Here is a 27,438-nt window from a genome sequence, read left to right as displayed (position 1 = left end):
ATGAGCCGTGAAGCTAAAAAGCAAAGATTTATATCAAATATTTAAGGACTAAAATAAAGATTTTATTTTTATTAAGGACTTAATAAAGAAACTCAATAAATTATTCTGATTTTATAATTTTTTTAAATTTTTAGCTAATTAATTTTGGTTAATAAAAAATGTTTTGTTATAACTTATGGTGTATTAGTACACAATGGACATTTCAAATGTTAACATAGGTTATTTGGATGGCTTTTGTCAAGTGCCTAAGTATTGGCAAATAAGAATAACGATCTAGGTTAGTTCATGCTGTATACTGATTTCTCTATTAGCAACTTACACATATAATAATAATTTTAGAATTTGTTATAAGTTATAATAAAATATCAGACAATTTAATACCAAATAAGTAGCGATTGTACTAACAGGTAGTTTATATATATATATATATATATATATATATATATATATTTATATATATATATATATATATATATATATATATATATATATATATATAAGAAAGTCTTTTTTAAATTCACTACGTTTTAATTGTGCAGTAACTCGAATCCTGTTTGCCTACATCGTCTAGATTAATAACATCATATGTGTTTACGTTTTCCTTGACATCAGAGTTTCGTTGAACTTGAGCTTGTCGATTGCCAGTCGCCTCATTATCTGTCACTATATCATAGGCATTGCTGGGTTCTGAGTAAACAAAAACACACTCGATGCTTTAAACGAAATTTTGTTGGTAAATGAAGTTTAATTTTAACCTATAACACGTCAAGTTATCATAAGCTCTTCATTTTACTTGCTATTTAACTAAAGACTTATAGTACTTTTAGTTATAAAGACAATTACTTTTGTTAACACTTTTCTGATAACCAAGCGTTCTGTATTATTTGCAAAGTATTTAAGTATATATTTGTATACTTTAAGAGCAATATTAGGCCGATATTTACTAAGACTACATAAACATATACTGGAAATCAGTTTGCGTTGATTCGGAATAGAAATAATTCTCAATGTACAAAATACATTATTTTAATTTAATTGTGCATTAAAATTATTTTAACTTAATTTCCTTTGTAGTTAATTAGATATGAATAATAATAATAATAATAATTTACCAATTTGATATTTCGTCTCTGGTTCAGTTAATGTTCTGTTTTTCCCATTTCTCAACTTTCTACTTAGCGTCAAAATCCCAAGGCGGTACAAAATGGCCAGGACGATTAGAAAAACAGTAGATGTGATCACAACTCCTACTCCAATCCCAATCCCGATGCCTCTGCTTTCATCATGTTCAATAGAATATACTTCTGCAGAACGAAATAAACATATTTTAAATGAGAATAATCCGAATTGTTAAGGTATTTGTCAGGAAACTAGACAAACTAATCCCTGGGGCTCTAGTCTATAGAGATGGAAGTTCAGAAAGACGAATTTGTGAACGTTCGATTAGATGAAAATAAAGAATTAAACAATTTATATGATTTTTTTTAAAATGTTTTTTCTAGTGACGCACACCATAATCGGTAAAAATATGACAGCCAACTTTAGTTGAAACGTTTTAAAAGAAGATTATTGCTATTTCTTGCAAAATATAATGTTACAATATTCAAACATGTGGAACATTAGTGTGTTTAAGTAGATAGAATAAAAGGTAAACCCAGGTAAGTGTTTCAAAACTTCACAAAGTAGTTACCTTGATCACACTGTGCTCCAGTATACCCATCACCACAACTACTGTAGCATGTACCATTTACTGGGTCACAAGATTTATCTCCCGCACAATGTGAACTACACGACATGGAGCAGTTGATTCCCCATGTTCCAGGATCACAGGCTGCGAATAGGAACATTTGTGTAAGAGCAATTTATATGGGTAGTGTGTGTATATTATTATTATGTATTATTATATATTATTATAATAATGTCTTATTTTTAACAGATCCTAACCTTTTAATTAAGCCAGATCGTAATCAACATTTTCACAACCTGCTCTTTGTTATGGTCATTTTTAAACCAAATCCAGTGTTATAGATCAAATGTTGTTATTCTAGTCAAGTAACCCCCCCCCCCCCTCCCCCCCAAAAAATAAATAAATAGAACAATTAAAAAGAAATCGGTAGTCATTCTAGTCTATGTGAAACTTTAAATGTTTTATCATCCGTTGCCCATTTATACTCCTCCTGCCTTCGTCCAAGTCTGATTAAAATCATTCACTCATCAAGTCTCATTATTCATTCACTCATCAAGTCTCGTTATTCTTTCACTCATCAAGTCTCGTTATTCTTTCACTCATCAAGTCTCATTATTCATTCACTCATCAAGTCTCATTATTCATTCACTCATCAAGTCTCATTATTCTTTCACTAATCAAGTCTCGTTATTCATTCACTCATCAAGTCTCATTATTCATTCACTCATCAAGTCTCGTTATTCATTCACTCATTACGTTTTGTACACCAATCTCACCTTGCTCACAATTGGGTGTTTTAAAACCCGTCACACACCCTCCAACACACGCACCGGTTGATGATTCACATGACGTCATGTCTAGACAGTTGTTACTGCAGGTGACCGAGCAGTCTACACCCCAGGTGCCGCGAATGCAGGCTAAAATGCATAGTGAAGACAAACAAACTAAAATAATGCTTAATAGCTTCTCATTTTGCAATACCTTGAATTGAAGCTCTATTGATTAATTGTTTGAATTTCATGTTTTCATTCCTTCCTAATTTTGTCGACCGATGAATAATTTATTTTAAAGTTAAGATCTCTTTCATTGATTATTAATAACACAAATGACCGCCGCCTGTTGGATACATTTTAATTAGTAGACAATTTGTGAGCAGAGCTGTGGACATTGCCAAAGCAAAGTATGCAATGAGTCGTATATTCCAACGTGTAATTTCCTTGCTTTAAAAAACAAAGCGTTCTATAGAAGACATGGAATTCAGAACGCGCCGGTAAAAACCAAAGTAAAAAGAAACAAGACAAAGTAAAAATAAATAAAAGCCAACAACACAATCCAGCCAACGTACGTGTCTGACATCCCATCCCTGTATAACCTGCAGCACATCCTGAAGAACAAGTTCCTGTGTCTGTAAAGCAGGGCTCGTCATTTCTACATCGACATTCTTTGTTACATTCTAGGCCAAATTTGCCGGGTGGGCACAGCGAGTCTGTTGTTTTGTTGTTAAAAAAAATATTATTTAGTATATCGTCATTTATGTATGATTTGTGTTTAATTGCTACATTGGGTAACATTATTTCACATATGTAATATGTATTCTTAAAGTATATAGTAAATAAAGTAAAAAAAACAACGAATAAATGTTTGATTTTTACAAAATATAGTATTTGAAAAATTTAATAAAAAATTATAAATATTTTTAGAGAAAGTTTAGAAAAAGAACACAATTAAAGATTCCAGGGCCGTTTATGTTTGTCTTTTATAATTGGAACATATTTGTTATTCTAAATATAGAACCATGACGATTCATTGGGTATTAGTAATATTGATAATAAAGCTACTCAACAATCTACAACATAATTATTTCTAAAAATGTATTAATACACCTACCCCCGTAGGCTTCAAATTCACAGAAGTTGAGAACATTATTAGTAATTACTACTGTAACTTTGGACACCTTTACTTTATCTGAAGTTACTGTGTCCGTTAGCTGAGGAACATTTCCATTTTCGGTGTAATTTAGAACTGCTAGTCCATAATTATCCCAGCTCACCAGTCTGAAGTGTTGGAGGCGATATATACAGCAGCCAGAATCTTGAAGTATTTATATTTGGTGAGCTTAAATGCTACATATGTACCATACTTAAAACTCAATAACACTATTCTCTGTGTAGAATCTACTCACAAATTATGCTCATACATTACCGTGCAACATTTTTCCAATCTTGTATACAAATTATCTTCAAGAATACTCGTGCAATGAAATTTTTCTATTTTTTTTTTTATTTATTGAAATTTGTACTTGCAAATTAAACAAACAAAGCAGAACATTATAAATTGCCTGTCATCTGAAACTGTACTAATAATAGCAAATAGAGGAAAAGCTTGCATAATAATGTAAAGGTAATGCAATGTGGAAAAAAGTAATACAAATCTCACTCGGTGGTTTATCCAATCTACTGTACAAGACATATCTGCTAACCAAATATTCTCTGTCGAACTGCACCATCCAGTAGTGATCCCCAATCATATCGATACTGTGCACACACGTTCCTGAGTACCAGTCTGTGTCTCTATTTCCATCAACAGCGTTAGTTGCATTGTGAGTAGTGATATTATAGTAGCTGTCCTGGGATGAGCTTTGCTTTAGAGCTATATTTCTACCTGGTGAATAGTAAAGAAATTAATTATCATTATCTTTTAAAAATTAAAATAAATTATTCTTCATTGGAGGTAAATTTATTAAAAAATAAATTATAATTGTCTAAAAGAATCAACATCGTAGTAAGTAATATCGAGTTCTAGTTTGATAAAAGTTGTAGTTTGTCACCAGTATTAGATTTACTCACCCCCACTGATATAAATAGAGCAGACATTCTGAAATATGTCGCCTCCTATCTTTATACGGTTTATTGTTGATATTTTTGGAGAACGTATTTCAATTGTTGTATTGCTTATTTTTAACACTTGCATTTGCTCCACATTAAAGTCATTCATTAGCAAAGTAAACTTTAGACCAGTGGTTCCCAACCTTTTTCGAGTGGCGACCCCCTTTTATAAAAAGTAAGTGACCCGCGACCCCCATAGAATTAAAAAGCCGAAATTAGTATGGAAATTAATAAGCACTAAAATAAGATTTTCTAGTAGACTTTCAATATAAACTACTCTTGATAACTGTTTTAATAGCATGAGTATAATTGCATACTATTCACTAAACCTTCGTGGTTAAGTTTTTAATTAAAAACATTTTTTGTTAACGCCAACTTATGTCATTATAATTATCTTAATTTTGTTTTTAATCGAAGAATAGTGTTGAAAATATATTCTCGAAAAGTCAATCAATTTTACGTTTGGATATGAATGGTGAATACTACACCAAAATTGTGTCTGCAGTTTTTCATCTTACTCGGAATCATTCTGCAAATTAAAGAATTCAATTCATCGGGAATGCTGGCAACATCAAGGGAAGAAGAGAATGGGTAATGCATAATGCAGATTCTTCTTTTTTCAGCTCAGAGAAATAGCGATACAGTTCGTTTTCAAGAGATTCAAGATGCCCAGAAATCGCTTCTTTTAAAATGTTAATTATCTCACAATCAGATGCATCTACCACACCGCAGAGTTTCTCAAATTTACAATATTTCCAAGATTTGTTTTCTTTACCGATTTTGCAGCTTTGATAAAAATGCCCCGAGATTATCATGGAAAGTTATAATATTTTTTCATTTTCCCTGAAGCTTCGGGTTAAGTTTATCTTGATGTTCGAACATATCTGCTAGGTATGATACTCTCTCCAACCACTCTATGTCGTTTTAAGTATACCAAAAAGTCTTGTTTCCTTTGCACTCCCAAGAACAACTTGATTTCAGATTTCAATTCAAAAACACAATTTACAACATTTCGTTTGACAGCCAGGGTACTGTAGTGTAGAAGAGCAGAACCTCGTGATCTAAATTAATGTTTTTGCTCAGTTCTTTGAAGGCTCCAGATTTTATATAATTTACGACTTATACTAGCAATGGACTCTTGATGTCGATTGGTTAGGGCAGTGGTTAGGGAGCTAAATCTTTTCTGTTTTCTGAAAGCCCGATTTTGAGCTAAACATAGATGGCGCACCATCCGTACAAACCCCCACAGCCGTTGTAACCCATTTTAATCATCCAGTTTAAAAAAAGTTATTTATTTTCTCCATGCTATCTTCACAAAAGAGCAACTCTTCTTTGCTATCATCCGCATGAATATAGACACAGACTAGCAACTGCGAACACGAACTCACGTCTGTTGATTTATCAACTTGAAAAGCAAACAATGGTGAAAGCTTAATTTCAATAAAAATGTGTTATTTAACATTTACGTACATGCAGCGTTTGATGAGATTTTCTCCTATTGTTTTTTTATTTTTTGCTTGGCATTTTCTATCGCGACTTCATTTGATGCTTGCACTAATGCTGGTGAAAACTTCCTGTTCGATCAAATTTCTGGCGTTTGCAACTAGCTTCTTACCGACGAAAGAACTCCATATATTTTTTGGTGTGTTCAAATGACTCGTCTCAAATGACGTTTTAGTTTTGAAGATTTCATAGATTCGTGACTGAGAACAACTTTGGTGACTGAGAACAACTTTGTACAGTGCGCTTTTTTTCTTCTCTATTACATTTCCAGTGATGTTAATGAAGCCAAATTAAAAAAAATTTCTTCTAAATATTTATGTTTTGTTTCAAATTACTAAGGTTTAGTATACCAGTTGGCGACCCCCCAGAATGACCTTCGCGACCCCCCTGGGGGTCGCGACCCCCAGGTTGGGAACCCGTGCTTTAGACTATCTTTGTTAACTGTCAATAAAAAAAAGTTAGGTATTATTAGATATTTATAACAAAAATTAAAATAATTACAACCGCAATGCATGAAATTTAGTGAACTAATAGTTGATTGCAATTATTTTATAATTTTGTTAAATGGCTTTTATTAATAAACTAAATGTAATACTTTGTTTGAAAGAAGTTATGTACAATCTAACCTACTGCGGTAAAACGTAACCAAAGAAACGTGAAGGGATATGAAATATTCCACGTAACTTCCATGTATGTGTTGCCAGAGTTGATATTACATTGGATGTCATCTGTGACACTAATCAAAGAATTATCTGGCTGTACTTTAGCTGTATAAACTGTGGCTAGATTTTCTGTGAAATACAAAATTGTGCTGGCATTATGTAAATTACTTTTAATTTTAACAAGCGTAATTCTTTCAAACATTAAACAAAACACATTGTTTTATTTTTTCAGAAAATAAATACTCAGAAAATTAAAAACTATGAAAATAAGAACATTATTGAACTTTTTTACCCCAGTTATTGACAATTCGGACCAAACAATTCACTTCAACAATTAGCTACATTAATAAACTTATTTTACTCACGATATTGACAAGACGGACCAAACCATTCACTTAAACATCTGGCACCATCAGCACAAGTTCCATCAGGTAAACATTTGTTGTCCGTACATCGACACAGATACTGTTGGTTGCTGCCGAACCAGATATCTGCAACTGTAGTAGGGGTTATATCAATAATAAAACTATATATTTTACCATAAAAATGTATTCCATTTAATCCATACACTCATGCTTGAAATAATCACGTTTCGACCGTGTTATCTTTTGAAAATGAATGTCTGTATATAAGGCAACATATGTACATACCGTTGATACATTTTATTACTGTGCATTAAACCTACATTTACACGGAGTTTAATTATTTTTAAACAGTTGTTTCGACTAGTAACATTAATATACATTGATAGCAAAAGATCTTAAAAAATAAAACTATACCACACATTCCAAAAAAGAAACAGCGAATGCCAAAGAGTGTAAACCAGCTTTTATAGAATATTCTTAACATCATTTCGATACGTTGTCTGAAAGAGAATGAAACGTATTAGCCAGTCGTCAGATACTGTAAACACGTCATTGAAATATATAATATATTGTTTCAAACATTTTTATTTTGATTTAAACGGGTTACTTCGTCGCAAAAATGATGACTTAATTTTCATCACAGTTCTGAGTAGATATAGCAAATAGAATTTATTATAAAGACTTTAAAATGATTTGAGTGAAAATCGCTGTCATTAACCCACATGAAAACTTGATATTTTACTTGCAACTTTAACCCGCATAGCGTTAAAAGACACACCTATAAACCATAATCGCCCATACTTTAAATACAATTCTCATAAACCACATTGAACACACATTGAACTTAAAAGGGTCGTTATAATATAAGCCTATTTGACAAATAAAGGGTCACGCTAATTGGCCGGCTTGGACAGCTTCTTAAAGGTGCATAATTCAACAGTCGAATGACCCTAAACGCCTTGGATCCCATGTAAGTACTGTAGCACCTACATTCATTTTAAGGAGTTCAATAGTTAGGAATAGGGTTGGCTCGTATAATCAAGGCCCTGTTCACCCGCAGAGCGCCTCGCGACGCCCATTGACACTTCAATATTGCTGATGGGTGTTGATCCTCATCCTTGCCGAGGGTGATCAACGTACACTAAAGATTTTCATACATCACACTTTGGTATAAAAAGCATGGACCATAAGAAATGATGTGACGACTTTTCATTACAATTTACCAAAAATCCTTCCTAGAGTATTAGCTAGTATATATATGTATATATATATATATATATATATATATATATATATATATATATATATATATATATATATATAAATATATATATATATATATATATATATATATATATATATATATATATATATATATATATATATATATATGCGGGTCTCTTGAAAATACATTTAAGGTGAAGAAATAAGGTGAAGAAATAAATATCAGGCCTACAATGTTTTTGATGTTGGTCAGAACTGCACCCCGTATATATATATATATGATAACATAATCCGCCAGACCATCGATTTCTGGGTTTATTAAGTCCACGATTAAAACTGACATTTCCTTGGGCAACAATGATTTATTATTGTCTAATCTAAACACCGGCTAAACAGCATCTATCTTTTACCCCAACACTAACGTAAAACATAAAAAGGCAAAGGTGAATAACTCGAATATTATTCTGTGTACACAGCTCTAAATCATATATTCGGATTGGGTTTCTCTTTATGTTGTGATACTACATATTATTAAAGTTACTTTTCGAGCAAATAAATACTACAATATCGTAATTCAACTACACTTACCTCCCTCGATATCACAGCAACATCAGTGTAAACTAGCATAGGTATATCACTTCCTTGTGGAGTTGTGTGTGAACTAAACCAAAAATAGCTGACCTTGTGTCAGACGATAGTCTTTTCTTCACGTGTGTTAAACACTCGAAATCTGATCTACACGCGCGTATTACTTTATTATTCAGTGTATTAAAAATAATGTGGGACATTTATGTATTCTGAAACACCCTGTGTCGTGTTTTATAGCTATATATATATATATATATATATATATATATATATATATATATATATATATATATATATGGTTAAATGTTGCTTGACTCATTGAGTTTGAAAATAAATAGAGCCTAACGTTTTTTTCTCTTTGGGATTTGTTTACAACAGGGAAAGTATTGTATCCTATTTATATTTCACGTGTTAATATGTTGCGTTTAAACTATACCAATTGCCTTTCAAACCTTATGAAGGTGATCACTGTTGCTTATATAATTACTGGAAATAACAATGTTTTTGTAATTGTGTTATTGCAGTGTATATGTTATGCCATGCATTTACCTATTTAAGTAACAAGCATTCCACACAACACATAAAAATAATAATTGGAGCTATAAATAGCCAACATTTTAGTGAATTGTTTTTTTTCTGTATATCTATTTGGGAAAAGAAAATTCACGTGTTATTAATGAAAGATTCTTTATACGCTAACGATTCATGCAACTATCATTATTTTACGCTAAGCCATGTAAGTAGCCCCCAACACCATCTCCTGCGCACCCCCTTTTTCTCAATTTGCAAGACATTGTTTACTGTGCACTGTCTGAAATTACATGCCACTTTTTTCTTAATTTTAAATTTCCAGTAACTCTGTCATCCACAATTTCACTAGCAATCCGTCATGATAAATCAATTAGTATTACTTTATAAGAAGTTTATTGAGCTTCATTATTGTATAGTTAATCCTACTTGCGCATACTTTTAAAAATTAAACACAGTTGTAAGTGAATTCCTTTCTGCTTTAAATTGTTAAAACATGTCATTGTGTAATACTAAGAATAAGCATATTCTATTTGAAAGAAAGCAATTCTTCTTCAATGAGTTTTAGAATAAAAAGCTTATATGATATTTTGATATTATTTTATTAATGTATTTTATTTAAGTTTACAACAACAAAAAATGCTGAATACTCAACGCAATATTCGACTTCAAATATTTCTTATTTACTATTGTGTATTGTAAATTATGCAAAAATAAACACAGGAATGCTATCTAGTGAATGCATTTCTAATAGTGCTTCAATGTTTAACCAATTAACCAACGTTATAAATTGCACAGATGTCGATCTTACACGTCTTTAGTGAAACATAAAACTTTCAAGCAGAAATGAAAACACTGTTGTCAATAATGAAGTTTTTAATCACAAAATTTTCGTTTATTTATTATCTATATGGGGGTTTTAGTATTTATTTGAATATATTATTTTTACATTAACAAATATACATATTAAATTTAATAAATAGTATTACATTCAACAATATTGTTTTAAATAAAGTATATTATCTGTTTGTTTATAAGTCTTTGTAAAGATAAAGTAAATCTCGTAATTTTTATGTAATATATTTTTGTAGTGACATGTAAGTTTTAAAACTACTTTGTATCTTCTTTGGACATCAAAACGTTAATTGTATATATGGTAGTATCATCAAGATTATCACGTTAGTTGTATCCATGGTAGTTTCATCAGGATCATCACGTTAGTTGTATCCAGGGTCGTATAGTTGTTAGTTAGTTGTATCTATGGTAGTATCATCAGGATTATAACGTTAGTTGTATCCAGGGTCGTATAATCAGGATCATCACGTTAGCTGTATTCAGGGTCGTAAAGTCAGGATCATCACGTTAGTTGTATTCAGGGTCGTATAATCAGGATCATCACGTTAGTTGTATCCAGGGTAGTGTCATCAGGATAAAATCAAACACGTTTGGCGTGATCTATTTTAAACCTGGGGCAAATAAATAAAAATGTTTTAAATTAACAGAATTTGTTTAATTTGCAGTTTTAATTTGTAATGATAGAATATTAGTCAGCCTTCATCTTACTGCTATTTTTTAATAGTTTTCAAAATGTAGGCTCTTTACTATAAAAACACATACTATAAGCCAACCATAATTAACAGAAATATTCCTCAATGGTAAACATACGACATACCAAGTTTTAACTTTGCAGCTATTGCCTCGTCTTCTTCCTGATACCTAATAAAAGAATTATTTCGTTACTTTATGATATGCTAACTGTTTATGGTCTATTGTTTATGATTTGGGTTCTAACAAATTAGATGGTAAGTTGTTGTGATCAGTACTAGACGATACTGTGTAAATGACATGACTTGTGACAGACAAACATCTGATGTTTTACCTCAATCGATTCTCTTCCATCCTGTTGACGATGTCATTTCTCTGCTGGACCAAAGCAATCTTTTCTTTTGTTAGTTTTTTAAAACTTTTCTTCTGAGATCTTGATTTCACTGTACGATAGTTTTATATTTTGCGATCACATTTTAAAAATTGCATGATTCTTCAAAAATTCTAAAGCTGTCACGAAGTTTAATATTTAAGTTTTCACAGCAAGTGCAACATTGTCAGCCCTCACACAAATACACATCGCAAATATTCTACCTAGCTGCGATACTTAAGTTTACTAAAGTATTACATGAGTAAGCACGATAATCTTAACGTGAGTGAAAGTTTTTCTGTGGCTTTAATGTGTAAAAACAGTGAAACAGACTGTATTCGTGTGGATTGTATTTGCTGTGAAACGTGATTGACATTTGAATATCTGGCCATCGGAAGTGAATGCATTATCGATCAATCACTTTATTTTCCTTGCTTTTTGGAGATCGCTCTCTGACTGAGGAGAGCTAATATAGGGGTATACAACCCGCGGTAAATTCGATGTTAGACAGCCAATATACAGCCACTATAGACGAAAGGAAGACTGAACTATGACCGAGAAGTGTGGGAAAGATAGTCGGTTGCTCTAATGTATTTTCTACTATTTTATATCAAGTGAAGGCTGTACACACAATCTATGATGGATTCATATTATTTCTACTTTGCAAATAAAGTGATCTAGTTATGCAAGCTGAAGTTAAGTTTGGTGTGTTCAGGAACCCACAATCACAGGTGTGTTTAACCCACAAATACCAGCTATGACAAACAGCTCTAACATCATCACGTGATACATACCTTTAACATTATCTATGGCCTGCAACTGTGATTCAACACTTTCTTGTTTACTTTCAAGTTCCAACAAACTTAAGCTGTCAACAAATACAAAATGTGTGATATACATCTAAACATTCTAAGAATACATTATAAAAAGTAAATGTTGTTTTCTTTATTCACTACCCAGTACACATCAAATAGCTAACTAAATGATTCTTAAATGTATCATGACATTTTTTAAATGTATACTGCTATCACAAATCATGTTGCTCTTACTGAAGATGTTTAATTTAATCACTGTTGCTACAAATGCAATTCATCATTTTTGTATCGATTATTAAGGTTTTCTACGTTTTGTTGTCAATGTTAGTTGTCTTTACTTGCGTATTCAGATGGTAGTTAACTTCACTTACTTATTTAGATGGTAGTTTTTTTTTTACTTACGAGTCAAGCAGATATTCTTCCTCTCTAACCAATTCATTTTTTTCACTGACTAAATTGAACCACTTTTTGATTAATGTATCACTCTGGATATTATCTGAAATACACAGAAATTTAAATATACTATACTTTGTTCATAATGGAAAATGCGGATCATCTTTGAACACAGAAGTTTAAGTTGAGCATACTTAGAAACCAATTAGATAATTACCTTTTCGGATTTCGTTTTCTAGGGTTCTTCCCCTTTGCTCTAACGTCTGAAACTTCTTGCCATTGTCGTCAAGTTTCTTCTTTAGGTCTGTACTGGTCAGTGGCTAAAGTTTCGTAATAACAAACATACGGACAAATAAAATGAAGCCAATGTTTAAACAAATTAATAAAAAGTCTAGTGATAATTTAAGCACAATTTCCTTAATTATTTTTTGTGACCGAACGAAAGAATATTTTTGAAAACTTTCTTCGGCAATATTGTTTTAAATTATGGCAGGAATCGATTGGTAAATGTTTCAAGTCGCTAAGTGGTCTGGTTGCCGAGATATGGGCCAAAACTGCATTTTTCGAGGTTTTTTGGCTTTTCCGGGAAATCCAGGAAGGAATTCCGGGAATTTTTTTGGCCCACAATCATCCTCGGAACTTGCTTAACATATTAGCTTTTGGAACTAGTCCTCGATATTGCTTCGTTGAGGAGGAGATACGACTTAAAGATGCGGACACACATCCATCCATCTATCCAGAAATAATGAATTAATAATCGCAATTGTCAGTATGGAAATTGCGCTAAGAAACAACTATTGTCAAGATAGCATAGCTTGTAGGCCTACATGAATATTTGAATCGTTTACGTACCTGTTCCCTGTCAAACATGATTGTCGCTAAGTTGTAAGGAGAATCAGGTGACTGGTTGTCTGATGTTCTGTCTTCATGCTTGACTGGTGTTACGTGTCGGAGTGAATTCAGTGTCAACAAAGCTTCAGAATGTTGCGACGACTGCTGTGGGAACTTAGAAGCAGTTGGTAGTTTTGTGTTCACTGGCGCTGTAGGTTGGAAGAATTTAGACCTGGCATCGGCGCTAGATTTTGTTATTGTGAATTTGGTTTCTGGTTTGTTGGCTGTTGCGTGTGGTGGTGTAGGGGTGGATGGTAAACCAGAAGCTGCAGGTGGGTTCCATGTTGATTGAGCGTTTTGTAGGTATTTGTTTTTCAAATCGTTTATATTGGAGCTTTCCTTGTTGGCAGGAGTTTTTACAGTTGATGGAACAGGTGCAGGTTTTAAGCCTCCTGATGGAGAACCTATAGGTTTTAAGCCCACTGATGTAACATTGACATGTTTTAAGCCCCCTGGACTAAACCCTGTAGGTTTTAAATCTACTGATGTAACATTGGTAGGTTTAAAGCCTTCTGATGTTGAACCTGTAGGTTTCAAAACTACCGATGTGAAAATATCAGGTTTTGACACCGCTGATTGAGAACCTGTAGGTTTCACACCCCACAGGGTACTAGCTGTCGGGCTTGGAACTGCTGCTGTCGCTGCTTTAGGTTTAAAAACTGGCGATGCTGTGCCTACCACGCCTACACCAGTGGCTGATTTAAAGTCTGATTTAGAGTTTAGCAGAGCGGCGATTCTTGAAGCTGCTGCCGACTTCTGGTTGCTTTGTTCGTCTGCTGGCACTTTTTTTGGAAATGTGCTGGCGGTAAGTGATGACCCTACTGCGTGAGGACCAAGCGATTTATTTTCAAACGAAAGTGGATCGTTCGAAGAACTTTTGCTGGTTAGTCCTTTCGCTTCTTGAACTGGTGTTCTAAACGTGTGTTGTACTGGAGTGTCTTTTGGTGACGTGTATGCCGAGTTGGGTTTATTTACATTAGAGAACAAAGGTTGTATAGAATTAGATGTGCTCAGCAAAACTGGGCTTGGCTGTGCTAAGTTGGATTTGTTCTGTGTAAAGGTGCTTGGCTGTGCTAATTTGGATTTGTTCTGTAGAAAAGTGCTTTGGACATTTGTTGTAGCAAAAGGGGAATCAGATTTTGTTTTATCTTGTAAACGAAACAAAGAATTATTTTCCGGCTCGCGTTTGGCGACTTCCGGTAATTTCTTGTCACTTCCGGTGCTTGGCGAGACTTTCTGGGTACGTCCGACGACGGGAGACAGTTTCTGGCTACGTCTGCACGATCTGTGGTACAGTCTCCCACCCTCCAGATGGCGCTCTAGCAGGTAGACTTTAGTGTGACACACACAGCAGTTCTCGTTCTGGGCGTCAGGCAAGTGTCTTGTAGTCTGAGATAAAGTGCAAGTAAAGTGGGTGCTATACAAAGGATGTGTACACTGATTGCAACTGATTAAAAATGATACAGAAAGCGTTAATATGTTTAATAGATTAAACAGAGATGAAATAATTACCTTTTCAGCTGGAACATTTTCCTTGACCTCTGTTGATGTTTTCTTGACAGCTGGTGCCAGTGCTGAGTTCTGTTCTAATGGTCGCTTAACTCCAGCAGCTGGACGTGACTTTGTGCCCTTGACCCCTGGACCGCCCTCTACATGAATTCAACAAATTATCTATAGGTTTACTACAGTTTTTTTTGTATGTAAGCTAATCGATATGTAAAACACTAACTGCCTTTTAAGAATGATCACTTTCAATTATCCTTACATTTAGTTATAACTGTAAGTTGTTAAATTAGGTTTGGTAACTTGGATTTGTTTTCTAGTGTTGTAAAACAATTTAGACCAGGATAAACTGTAGTATACTTTGTATGATACAAATTGTGTGGTTAGTCTTTTTGGCAAACTTGGTGTGGTGAAATTGATGTGGTATACTTAGTGAGATGTATATGGTGTGGTGTAATTGAAGTGGTATATTTGGAGCAGTATACTTGGTGCTGTATACTTGTGGTGTTCTTGAAATGGTTTAAGTGGTGCTTAATGATAGTTTACATAATGTACACACATAATTTTGAACAATCAATAGGCATGAAAAGCGTTACAGTAAGCACTTTGAACAGCTTCAACCTCCAACTTTGCCATTGTTCAACATAATATACCGTGTTAACGTTCGATCTGCAACTTACGTAGCGGCAGTTTGTGAATCTTGGCGTAGTACTGAAACAGGTAGGTGATGACACTCAGCTTGTCTGGCACTTTCAGCCTCTCCATGTCCTCGGCCTCCAGGAACGCTGGAATCTTTAGCTCTCGCTCTGCTACCTCGAAGGCCTATCACAATTAACAAGGGGAGTTTATCGTGATGTCTAATGGTTAACTTCGTGCTTAACCTACTAAAATTATATCTCTACACATAAATGATGGGTTAATAAGTCTTATAACTAATGGTTCAGCTGTAAATGTTGTAAATGGAAGAAGTATTTAGCCTAAATATTGGAATATTGTCTAATGGAACCATTTAATGAATTCGTAACTTTTATTACCGACGTTACCAAGTTATTAAATGGTTCAACTCTAAGTGTTAAATATAATATACAGGCTAATCATTTATCCTAATTAGGGCATCTATACATAGTATTATGACAATATTAGTTTATGTAGGTCATTTTAGTGTGTAGAAAATGGCAACAGTTTTAACTTAATTACACGTGTCTGTGAATGTTGATATGTAGTTCGCTTTAAGTAATGTTTAGTATTCATTAAAAGCAATAGAACTCAAGTCTAAAAATGTCGAGTTTACCAGTTGGCAGGTTCCAAGTACATCATCAGGATCCAGCGAGTCGTAGTCTCTGGTGAAACAAAAAATTACATTCGCTAAACTAATAACACCGACCGTTAATTAGCATACATTGACAATAATTAGCCTACATCGACAGCTAATTACAGGCAACACAAACAGTCAGCCTGTCACAACATGCATGTGTAGATGGGAGTGTAACGAATGGTGGCTATGTATGTGTAACATCATTTATATATCCGCTTAAAATCTTAAATACTAATTAATTAGATTATAAAACATCAAGCTGGGATTGATCATGTATATGTGAAATATTTAAATCTACGTTTATACATCTTACACAGTGTTTCTTTCCGACTTTTTTCTCCAATGGAGTGTGGGCAACATTTTATACGGGGGGGGGGGGAACACTTGTAAAACTAAATATTTTTTAAGTAAATTATATATTGTTCGGGGTGGGAGTGGTAGCCGTTCTTCTGGGGGTGGGGGGGGGGGGGGGTGCGGAAGAGATGCATGGAGGAAACTCTGGTCTTACATCAAGTTGTGGTTTATGCTTAAATAAAGACATGACACATCTTACATCAAGTTGGGGTTGATCTTGTTTATGTGAACTATTTTAATTTACATATATAAGCTTAAATAAAGACATGACACATCTTACATCAAGTTGGGGTTGATCTTGTTTATGTGAACTATTTAAATCTACATATATAAGGTTAAAAAAAGACGAGACTCATTTTACATCAAGTTGGGGTTTATGCTTAAATAAAAACGAGTCACATCTTACATCAAGTTGGGGTTGATCTTGTTTATGTGAACTATTTTAATTTACATATATAAGCTTAAATAAAGACATGACACATCTGACATCAAGTTGGGGTTGATCTTGTTTATGTGAACTATTTAAATCTACATATAGAAGCTTAAATAAAAACCAGACCCATCTTACATCAAGTTGGGGTTTATGCTTAAATAAAAACCAGACACATCTTACATCAAGTTGGGGTTGACCCTATGAATGAGAGCACAGAACGCCATGCCGTTCCTCCATGATGTCGTGAAGTTGACGATGTTGACGTGTTCGTATCCCTCTGTCATCTTCTTACACCACACCCGCAGTGCTTCAATCTTAGAGGCACCAGAATCTTTCTGTCTGTTCATTCTGTTAAAAGATACAAATACACATTTTTAAATATTGTCTAAAAATGTTTTAAAAATACATTTAAAATTGATTTATACTTACTTTAGATCTAAAACGTATGTACTACACTGAAGTAGCCTTTATAATCAGGTGATCCGTTTTAATATTATCTCACTGTGTGTTTTATCATGAAGAAAACGAAATAATAATAAAAGGAAGTTCCCTAAAAACCACAGGAGCCTGATCGGGTATACCCGTTTGTATTTGTTTTATTTACGACTACAATAAAGGGCCACAAGTAAACAAATGTCACGTTTTTAAAAACTATGTTTACCTACCTCCTCCCCTTGTTGTAAAAAGTCAGATCGAACCCCCCCCCCCACCCTCCCCCTTCCCCAACCCCCTCCACTGCCACTAAAATGATGACACCCAGCCCATTACCCATTCAAAACAACAATATTTCTTAAGAGCTTTTTCTTTCTAAAATATTTACTCCGTTCGGTAAACATTAAGGTATTTTATTCCAAATCTTTTAAAAGAGCAAAACACAAATGGCTAAAACTCTTTTTTTTCAACATTAATTTATATACTGTAAAGGTGTTTTGTAACATTTTCTGAACCTCCCCTCCTCAAGTTCGTCACAAACTCCGCCCCCTCCCCCTTCCACTACCTAGGAGTGTAACGTCATGTGGACGACCCCCACACAGAAAAATAAATGTGTTTATGGAAATTCCGATTTTAAATTTAGGAAAAGTGTATGCTATGTAGAAGGTCTAAATTAAAACATGTTGATATTCACGTAGGACTTTTTTTTTATGATAACTATAAATAGACTTTCAAAAATCCAATGTTCTAAAGTGTATTCACATTGATTTATAGATAAGCAGATAAAAATCAGAGATGATATTTTGATAGAGCGTTTGTTACCTTAATTTAAAGTATCAGTGCTGTCAATGTGTTCTATCACAACACATTTAGAAGATTAACGTGAACGAATAAATCCCTGTTAATGAAATCCTGACTGCTAAGTACACACTAGTAAAGCTCGCTACAATTCACTATGTAATGACATCGCCACACACATACTCTACACGGGGAATCGATACACAGAAAGTCGGCTGTCGCTATCTATTGCGTGCTGAACACACTGAGGACACGTTAAGTAAAGACACGGATGAATCACTGTGTAGGCTTACACTTCAACTAGCGGGGTTTTCGTAGGCTAAGTTTACGATCGGGAGATAACAACTTTAAATACTTAAGAATGTTTGGGTTATTATTGAGTTTTGGTCCCTTGCCAGTGTGCTTAATTAATACATAACATAGCAATTACATGCCTGGTAATTGTGTTGTAGTATACTAGTTGTGGTATACTTTCTGCGGTATACTCAGTGCTTCTTCCAGACTTTTTTCTCCGGGGGGGGGGGGGGGTGCGGGTGAGGGAGGCGGACACTGTTAAAAGTATATATTTTTGGGTGGTGTGCTTGGTTGTGTAAATTTTGTTTAGTATACTTGTTGTGGTATACTTGGTGCGGTATACTTGGTGTGGTATACTTGATGTGTTGTACGTAGTTTTGTATGCTTGGTGGTGTACATTTTTTATATAGTATACTTTTTGTGGTATACTTGGTGCGGTATACTTTGTGAGTTATACATAGTGTGGTATAGTGTAGTATATGTTGTGTGGTGTATTAGGCTTGATATACATGCTGTGGTAAACTTTGTTTGGTAAGCTTGTTGCTGTATAGTTTTGTGGTATAATTTCTATTGTATGTTTGTTGCTAAATATTTTCAGTGGTGTAATTCGTGTGTAATACATACGTCGTGTGGAATACTTTGTGTGGTGGTACATTTCGTGTAGTATGCTTGGTGTGGCAAAGCTAGTATTATGTGTGTTATTTACATCATAAATTCAGCGCCGTCTACTGTTCATCATAGGTTCACATTTCATCTTCCATTTCCATCGTTATGTCTAGAAAAGAAATATAGGACTACAACTGATGATGTTAAGATTGTACAACAAATAATGGAATAGTTAATTACTAGCGTGGTATTGAGTGGAATTTATATAAACAGACATACAGAGCTTAGATATCAATACAATATTGCGTAATGCACAAGGGTATTAACTCCTAGCAGAATACCCGCGCTACGCACCCCATTTGTGTTTTTTTATTTAGGGAAACAAACTTTCAAATCAAAACCCCTGATTCATTTAATCGGAATCAGGCATAATAATTAGGAGGATGTGAACTTCATATGAATAATACATATTATATTCATTATTAAACCAAACGTCAAAAAAAATATAGCACTGACATAGAGCCATTCGCGTGCTTTGAACTTTCCGTCTGTCCATTTTCTGGGTAGGAACATTAAAACCAAACAAAAATGACAATGAATGCTCAGGTTCCGCACCCATGTGTCACCTGACTGATTAGCTGATGCGCTATCGTCTTGGCTTGGAACTCTCATATCAATTTATGATAATATTTTCTACTATTTAGCATACTTTCCGTAAACATATAGTAAAATCTTGTGAATTAAATTAGATCCTAATTCAGCCTATTACAATGCTACCTAATAGAAACAACAAACAGTTACATCGTTATAGCTATAGCCGAAAGCTAATAATGGATTACAACTCAATTATTTGTGTTTTTATATCCTAGATATTATAACCTAAAGTCTAGTTTCTCCGACACACCTAACCGACCTAACAAATGGCTTTAGTCTATTTATCGCTTGTATTCTCGAATGAGATCATTGATAATACTGTTGGAACCAAATTGAAACACATAACATTTATATCATCAAAGCTATAGCCTAGTGCTTAAGTAACGCATTAAACATTTCAAGTGACAAAATAAACATATTGGACAGCTATCATTATTTTAAATCGAAGCAGGCTGGTGCTGATCCATCTCGTGAGTTTTAATAATCTTACAGGTTCGTACACTCTTACACGCAGTCCTTATATAAGATTTTACTTCCTGGAATTTCAGGCGGCGTAACTCGTGTTAGCAGGGCGTCAAGAAAAAAGAGGAAATCAAACAGTCTAACAATTTGTCCACGATTTATTTTAGTTTTAATCGTTTGAGTAAATTCCTTATTTAAAGAATTATATTATGAATAATAAGTATGCTGCTATGATGGTATAATACACAGATCAATTTTATCAAATCATGTAAAGTTCCGCTCATTACTTTGTTTATGATCTTTTACGTGTGTGTAACTAAAAAAGAAAAAAATCGTTTGTTTAATATAAATCATATAATTTTATACAATGATTTGTTATTAATAAATCTTTTCTTAAACACAAAAGGTAGTCTTAAGATGAAAGAAAAAACATAACGTAGTAATAATAATGTTATGGCAGTTTTAATAACGAGTATGTGCTTTTGGATCTTATTTTGAAAATTTTGTGTTAGTGTCAATGTGTTTATCTTTTACTAATAATGAGTGATCCGGCAAATTATAGATGTTTTCTGTGTTGCTAAAACATTATATAAGAGCAAAACTTTCAAAGAGTGAAGCTAAAAGAAAACAAGTCTAATATCCAGCCATAAGGTATTGTCAATTATGTTACACTTCAATGTTTTCATAATAATACATCAGCTATTTACTTCCTCTTGTTTAGGTATTTCTGGGGATATTGATGAGTAGAAAATTTACATTTTTGTTTTCTTTTTAATGTTTCCAATTACTAAAAGTTGTTTTTTTTTCTAATTTTCTAAACAAAATCTATGTAATTTAAAATCGTGTTTTTATCTTATGTTTTAAGTTATGTCCAACTTAAAATATATTTTACTGCGTTTAACCAGATATTTAAAATTTTCTTTTTAGACAGATGATGTGTTAGTAATACTTAAGTAGCTTAGGCATACTTATGGAGTTCAAATCCCTGTCTTTACAAGTATCCGGATTTGATGTGTTTTTTCTTGCCCAGAGATAATGTTAAGCATTCTTTCAAGTGACTGGATGATTTAAGCAACATGTGGACATTCACTTTAAAACATTACTTTGTTACTGTTTAAGAAAAAAATCCCTTTAATGTGGGGGGGGGGGGGGGAAGATAGATAGATGCTGACTAATTGCTCATGACTACTCAAACCAAAAATGTGTTGTGCTTACAACTTGATAAGTTCAATAAAAAGATTTCACGAAGCAAAAAGTTTGAGTGTAAATTAATTTTACCTATTAAGAAAAATACGTTTATATAACTTTATTAAATGTAAGTTTAATTTATTTCATATGGCTTCTAGTTTTAATTAAGTTTGCTAAGTTAAACTTATCAAATTCATTTTAATTATGGAAACTAATATTATCGCAACTATTTAAATATTAATTAATAATTTTTAGAATTATTAACATAAAATACAGGATAAGTAAAAGGATCTACTGTTTATTTTAGTCATACAGGGGCAGATTTACGTTGTTTTTCAGGTGACAATGATCAAGCAAATTAAACTTCCTATCCTAATTTTCTGTTTGCAAATTTTGAGTTCGTGTTCTGTTGATGCTAGTAAGTTTTAATTTTCACTGTTTGTAAAAAACTAATAATTTAGTCATCCCATATTTAAATTTACGAAGTTATTAACCTCTCTCGACCCCAACTTTTTGTTTTAAAACTTTAGGAATAAAATACACGGGCGCGAAAACAAGGCTGAACTTAAAATAAAGCCCAGAAAAATATATGAATTTTCTAATGCTATTATGATTTTAGTATAGGCATAAATAATTTTGTTTGTGCCCAAGACACAGAGGGCAGATGTAATAGAGTTCATCTGCTTAAGAGACTTCGGCATATCAAGGATAAGCGTGGTCAACGCCTTTGTTTCCATAACAACTTAGGGACGTTACAAAGATTTGAAACAGGATTCGAACTCGAGACTCTCGAGGTAGCAGTCTAGATCTCTACCGCTAGGCCACGCCGTCCCCTTCTGTTAACTTTACGTTAATAAAATTATTAGACTTTATTGAAAATTTAATATTGAGTTTTCTAGTGTTAAGTACAAAAATGAACTCTAAATATTACATAAAGTTGACAAGTCGAGTTTCGACGATACTCATGGCTTCCACAGGTACGCTATATACATATATATTCCATAGTGTATATATATATATATATATATATATATATATATATATATATATATATATATATATATATATATAAATATAAATACAATGGCCTATATATGTATGTAATCAATGGACTATATATGTATGTAGTCAATGGTATATATATATATATATATATATATATATATATATATATATATATATATATATATATATATATATATATATATATATATTAATATATATATATATATATATATATATATATATATATATATATATATATATATATATATATATATATATATAAAGTTAAATATTGATATTTTTATTATCAAAGCATGTGAGGTTGGATGGTTTGGCCAAGACTGTAAGCTCCAGTGCCACTGTACAAACAACACATGTACAGACGACGGTACCTGCATCAATGGGTCAAGGTGTGACGGTGAATGGTTTGGTCCTGCTTGTCAGTACCGTAAGTTGTTTTTGCTATCTATAGTTAAACTTTAAGCTGAATCTAATATAGTACAATAAAGAAGTTCTTTACTCGGCCTTCACTATATTGGAAATGAAAATGAAAAATTTAAAAATATAGAACTTAATTAAGCAAATGCTAGTTCAGTAGCCACATTATTTCCTATTAATTTATTATAACCTTATATATGTTGAATAAGTTTTAGAAAGTCTTGTTTTAGAAACCACAAGCTCAAGTTTTTCATCTTGTGAATTGCCATTACATTTTAAATACATCCTTCTTTAAAACTAAACAACTAGTGTAAGCTTACATTATGAATATTTTATAACGTTTTGTCACTTGTGTTATGATATAGACTTAAGGAATGGAGTAACACGAACAAACGGCATTAAATTCTAGTAAAAACATTACTATATATAGACATAGATTTACTAAAGATTTTCACAAATCACGACATTTTAAATCTCCCTGAGTCGGAAAAAATTAGTTTTGCAATTTTGTCTGTATGTCAGTGTGTGTGCGTGTGTGTCTGTGTGTCTGTCTGTGAACAAGATAAACTGAATACTAATAAAGCTAGGTCAGGGGTCGGCAACCTTTTGAGACAAAAGAGCCAAAAGTTACAATTTTCAAAATTTCCCAGTTTTTAAACAGCCACTAACATTATTTTTCCAATATTTTGGTATTTGAATAGAATTAGGTAAATAAATGTAATTGTTTATTTGAAATAAATACCGTTAAATATGAACTAATATTGATTGATAGAAAAACATGTTTCACGCAAAAAGTGTTTCAGCTAGCTCTGCTATGATTAAGTTAGTTATCAAATAATATAACTATAGGACAATCCCAATCCACATTAGAAGCCAATAACTTAGTTTTTTCTTCTTTACGGACACCATTGGCTAAGGAGGTGTCTCACATAGCCTAGCAGCCCTCAACTCTGACTAACTGGCTTAGATATAGGTTTGATAACTGAATTGATCGCTCCTGTCTTTCGGTTCTCACAGTGCTTATCTTCCCCACAGTCCAGTACCTGGCTCCACCGTAGAATACTAATAACTAAAATAACAATCCTGTTTAAAGTGATTTTTCTTTACAGTATAATATTTTTATGAGTTTTGAAAATGAAATAATACAATTATTAATCAATGTGCATGGAACTCGAGAGCCGCACGTTGACATCAAAAGAGCCGCATGCGGCTCGCGAGCCGCAGGTTGCCTACCCCTGAGCTAGGTTGATGAAACTTCATATATTAGTATTATATCAAATTTATAGTTCTGTATCAAATTTTTAGTCATTTCCGATAATCGAAAGTGGAATTTATTATGCTTTCAATACTTTCCTGACTTATCAATAGTAGATAGATAAACTTTTTGTTAGACGACACACAAAGACAATGAGGATTTTATTTACAGCTCTTATTTATATACAACAAATTAATATGTGCTTATGTCCTGGTTTTCGCTATATATATATATATATATATATATATATATATATATATATATATATATATATATTATAGTTTAAGACAGATCGTTCCCGGTTTATTTGTTGTCAGCCTCGGGTGTGTCATCTAGTAATCCACAAAATGTCCTAGGAAAAGACTTTTTATTTATTGGCTTATATAAGACGTGATCAGCTGTTGTCTAGCCTCTTAAGGTGACTGTAAAAGAAGAAATTTTCGTCCTACATACCTGATCGTTCGGTCTATGACAGAGCCTAATTTCATACCGTTTATTAATAGACATCCAGGACACGTAACAAAATTGTAAAATGTAATGATTTATTGTAAAGAAAGTTTTTTTTTGTATAGTTAAAAATACTTATATTTCAGAAAACTTAGCGAAGATTTATACAGTTCAATCATCTCGTGAAGGCCAATTATGTAATGCTTCAGGGGCTAATCAAAGAATTGAATTCTCCTGGAACATTTCCTATCCTTTTACCTTCATGTGGGTACAATTCAATCAGGACAGTAAGTATTGAACTAGTGTTACGACGTCAGAAATCAAAATCGAAAACTTCTTAAGTTGGAAGGGAAACCAGTTTGTCAAATATTTTTTAGGCAAATGCATTAATCCAGAATGATAAAGCATGATTGTTTAAACCAGACAAATGAGGTGATAATCATAATGACAAACTTTGTGTTGTAAACTATAGCAATGAATTGTGTTTCATTAGAATGTTATATTGGAAAGGTTTGCAGTTAAAACCCATTTTAGATTTTTTTAAAATAATCAACTTTTCTGTTGGCTGGTATTTAGTTTAATATCCCAAAGATATGTGTAATTGTATGTTTATAGATTTACTGATTAGTCAAGCCGTTACACTAGTACCAATTGTTAAAAAAGAAAACTGTTTTAAAAATGTTTTGCAGTGTATTTGTTGGTGGGAAACTTCGGGATTTGTTCCATGAGCCTTATATCATATAATTAAAGCATTGAGAGGGATGCAGTTGAAATATGTATTCACATTATATTGTATAAAATGTGCTCTAACTTAAGAATGCTAAAGGCTTTTCTGTTTCATTTGTTTTTATACAGACAGTGCTCTGCCGCTGAAAATTTTTCATCAAAATGTTCCAATTAATTTATAGTATTATAACACACATTAAATTTTGTTCTTTATGTATCAAAAATTGTATGAACCTTCAAGCGAAACTGCAGTTTTCGAAATAGGTGTAAATTTTGTTTTAGCAAATGATCTGATGCTAATCTTAAACATCAACATCACTGAAGGCAACTCTACGTGTGACATGATTAACCAATCAGCTATCAGTCAGGACACGGTTGAGTTCAGATGTCGGACAACAGTAAATATGACACGTCTAGTTTTGTCAGGGGAAAATGTAAAGAATGTCTGCTCTATTTACGTCAGTGGAGGTAACTTGAACGTTTTAGCATGACATCATTTCATTTGTTAATCGTGTACATGAAGTCGTTTCTGCCATAATAAATTATCAAATATGAATCATAAAATAAATTATAGGAAGAAATATTGCTATCAAACAACCTGCAAGTCAAGACAGTACGTATACTCTCTATAACGTAAATTCGAACGCGACTAATGCAGTAGATGGCAACAGAAATAGTAGCTGGCTGAACGGTTCCTGTATCCACACCATGGAAAAGACTGGAAATCAGCCGCATTACTGGGCGGTTAATTTTAGTGGCCATGTATACAGTGTCAACAGATATGTTTTGTACAGTCGATGGGAACCGTCTTGTGAGTATTACCTTTTTGAACACAATTCCATAGAATCATTTGAAAACTAATCTTTTGTGTGTTTAGATCACACAAACTATCTTGTTCGGTGCGGCCCGATGTATATAAGGAATGTTACATTTTATTCCATAGAAGAAATCTTATAGAAGTTCTATATCACCGTTCTCTTTTACTTTTCTTACGAATTATATGTTGGTAAAAATAGGCTACTTTTGAACTGGCCGATACATTGTTGGTAAACATCAGTCACGAGAGGAATGCCGCACACAATCTATAAGGAAAGAAATTTTGAAGTTAATGATCGGACAACCGTGCCGTGGTTGAGATTAAGTGTTGTCAACAGGTCCAATTCACCTTAATGGTAAGACAAAAGACATGTACATTTGTTCGTGCACTCTGTGGTGGCAGAATAAGGAGGTAATTAGAGAATAGAGAGCCGCTAACATGTCGTAACCAGGCGACACAATATACACACATTTTGTTCATAAAAAGCTCAACATGCGTTAAATTAAGTCAAAGTGGTTCACAATACAGGCTTAATAAAACATTAAGACATTATACATTAATAAATTGTTGGTAAATGACATAGTGGTATAACAATCTGAAACTAGACATACACACTCGTTTAAAAGACAGAATCAAATAATACAATTGAAAAATGGCTCTCAAAATATAAATTATAATACTTAGAAAAGTAGGCTACAACTACTGTGGTATTTGTAATAATCGGAAACTATTTAAATTGAACATATGTTACTTTCTAAACATTATAATTTTCTAATACAATATATATATATATATATATATATATATATATATATATATATATATATATATATTGTGATATTTGTAGTACATTTGATAAAAAAAAGTTACTCATACTTTTATTTAGTTTAAACTGTATTTTGCACTTATAATGTTAATATTTAATTTCCAGTTCGCATGTTTTCTTTTTACGCCTTTTTGACAAGTGTCGCTGTATCTTTCTAGAAAATTAAAATTTCAAACAAAACACACACAAATACAATTCTCTAACCACTTCAAAATACAATGAAACACAGTTTGTGTTTTAATTAGTTTTCTATACATTTTAGCAATTTTTTTTCTAGCGTCCTATAACTGAGACGCAAGCAAGATATGGGATATATAGTGATTACAATCGCCAAAACCTGCACTCGTCGCTCTATATCAGAAAATCGGGAGCAGCTACATGATGCCACAGTTAACTTTTAATTAAATTTCTTTGTATAAATATATTACT

The 27,438-nt window shown here is 32.8% G+C and overlaps 3 protein-coding genes across 4 annotated transcripts; 1 reads left to right on the top strand and 2 right to left on the bottom strand.

Annotated features, from left to right (window-relative positions):
- Nucleotides 1-479: 479 nt before the first annotated feature.
- On the bottom strand, nucleotides 480-8,958 carry LOC131956421 (uncharacterized). The gene is made up of 13 exons (XM_059320856.1): nucleotides 8,915-8,958; nucleotides 7,517-7,602; nucleotides 7,103-7,234; nucleotides 6,702-6,866; nucleotides 6,505-6,516; nucleotides 4,534-4,701; nucleotides 4,124-4,348; nucleotides 3,575-3,778; nucleotides 3,033-3,173; nucleotides 2,464-2,604; nucleotides 1,691-1,831; nucleotides 1,113-1,304; nucleotides 480-687 (listed from the first exon to the last, which is right to left on the bottom strand). The coding sequence occupies exons 2-13, from the start codon at nucleotides 7,587-7,589 to the stop codon at nucleotides 521-523; spliced, it is 1,761 nt and encodes a 586-aa protein (XP_059176839.1). The 5' UTR covers nucleotides 7,590-7,602; nucleotides 8,915-8,958; the 3' UTR covers nucleotides 480-520.
- A 1,138-nt stretch (nucleotides 8,959-10,096) lies between these two features.
- Nucleotides 10,097-18,592, bottom strand: LOC131956449 (MICAL-like protein 1). Of its 2 annotated transcripts, none has more exons than XM_059320890.1 (12): nucleotides 18,316-18,592; nucleotides 17,242-17,409; nucleotides 16,251-16,299; nucleotides 15,640-15,781; nucleotides 14,969-15,105; nucleotides 13,418-14,845; nucleotides 12,783-12,885; nucleotides 12,575-12,668; nucleotides 12,152-12,225; nucleotides 11,322-11,430; nucleotides 11,115-11,158; nucleotides 10,097-10,908 (listed from the first exon to the last, which is right to left on the bottom strand). In XM_059320890.1, the coding sequence occupies exons 2-12, from the start codon at nucleotides 17,406-17,408 to the stop codon at nucleotides 10,898-10,900; spliced, it is 2,358 nt and encodes a 785-aa protein (XP_059176873.1). In that variant the 5' UTR covers nucleotide 17,409; nucleotides 18,316-18,592; the 3' UTR covers nucleotides 10,097-10,897. The 2 variants fall into 2 exon arrangements, with proteins under 2 accessions (XP_059176873.1, XP_059176874.1); XM_059320891.1 differs by lacking the exon at nucleotides 18,316-18,592 and adding an exon at nucleotides 17,491-17,578.
- Nucleotides 18,593-22,459: 3,867 nt separating this feature from the next.
- LOC131956431 (uncharacterized) lies at nucleotides 22,460-25,857 on the top strand. The gene is made up of 4 exons (XM_059320866.1): nucleotides 22,460-22,472; nucleotides 22,814-22,948; nucleotides 24,787-24,927; nucleotides 25,649-25,857. Exons 1-4 carry the CDS (start codon nucleotides 22,460-22,462, stop codon nucleotides 25,855-25,857), a joined length of 498 nt encoding a protein of 165 aa, XP_059176849.1.
- The last annotated feature ends 1,581 nt before the right edge of the window (nucleotides 25,858-27,438 follow it).

This window comes from Physella acuta, unplaced genomic scaffold (assembly GCF_028476545.2).
Source record: "Physella acuta isolate Inbredline_101_S28 unplaced genomic scaffold, ASM2847654v3 ptg001149l, whole genome shotgun sequence".
Lineage (NCBI taxonomy): Eukaryota > Metazoa > Mollusca > Gastropoda > Physidae > Physella > Physella acuta.
Note: the sequence above shows the minus strand (reverse complement) of the source record. Positions and strands in the feature narration are given on the sequence as shown.

Bases quoted from the DNA above. Each gene is read 5' to 3' on its own strand.
- LOC131956421 (XM_059320856.1), bottom strand. From the start codon at position 7,589: ATGATGTTAAGAATATTCTATAAAAGCTGGTTTACACTCTTTGGCATT. The intron at 3,174-3,574 runs GTAGGTGTATTA...ACAAAACAACAG, and splicing joins TGAATTTGAAGCCTACGGGG to ACTCGCTGTGCCCACCCGGC. The intron at 1,305-1,690 runs GTAACTACTTTG...TTCGTTCTGCAG, and splicing joins TGGAGCACAGTGTGATCAAG to AAGTATATTCTATTGAACAT.
- LOC131956431 (XM_059320866.1), top strand. The intron at 22,949-24,786 runs GTAAGTTGTTTT...CTTATATTTCAG, and splicing joins TGGTCCTGCTTGTCAGTACC to AAAACTTAGCGAAGATTTAT. The intron at 24,928-25,648 runs GTAAGTATTGAA...ATTTTGTTTTAG, and splicing joins GGTACAATTCAATCAGGACA to CAAATGATCTGATGCTAATC.
- LOC131956449 (XM_059320890.1), bottom strand. From the start codon at position 17,408: ATGAACAGACAGAAAGATTCTGGTGCCTCTAAGATTGAAGCACTGCGG. The intron at 15,782-16,250 runs GTAAACTCGACA...TAATTGTGATAG, and splicing joins TACTTGGAACCTGCCAACTG to GCCTTCGAGGTAGCAGAGCG. The intron at 14,846-14,968 runs GTAATTATTTCA...ACTTTATCTCAG, and splicing joins AAAATGTTCCAGCTGAAAAG to ACTACAAGACACTTGCCTGA.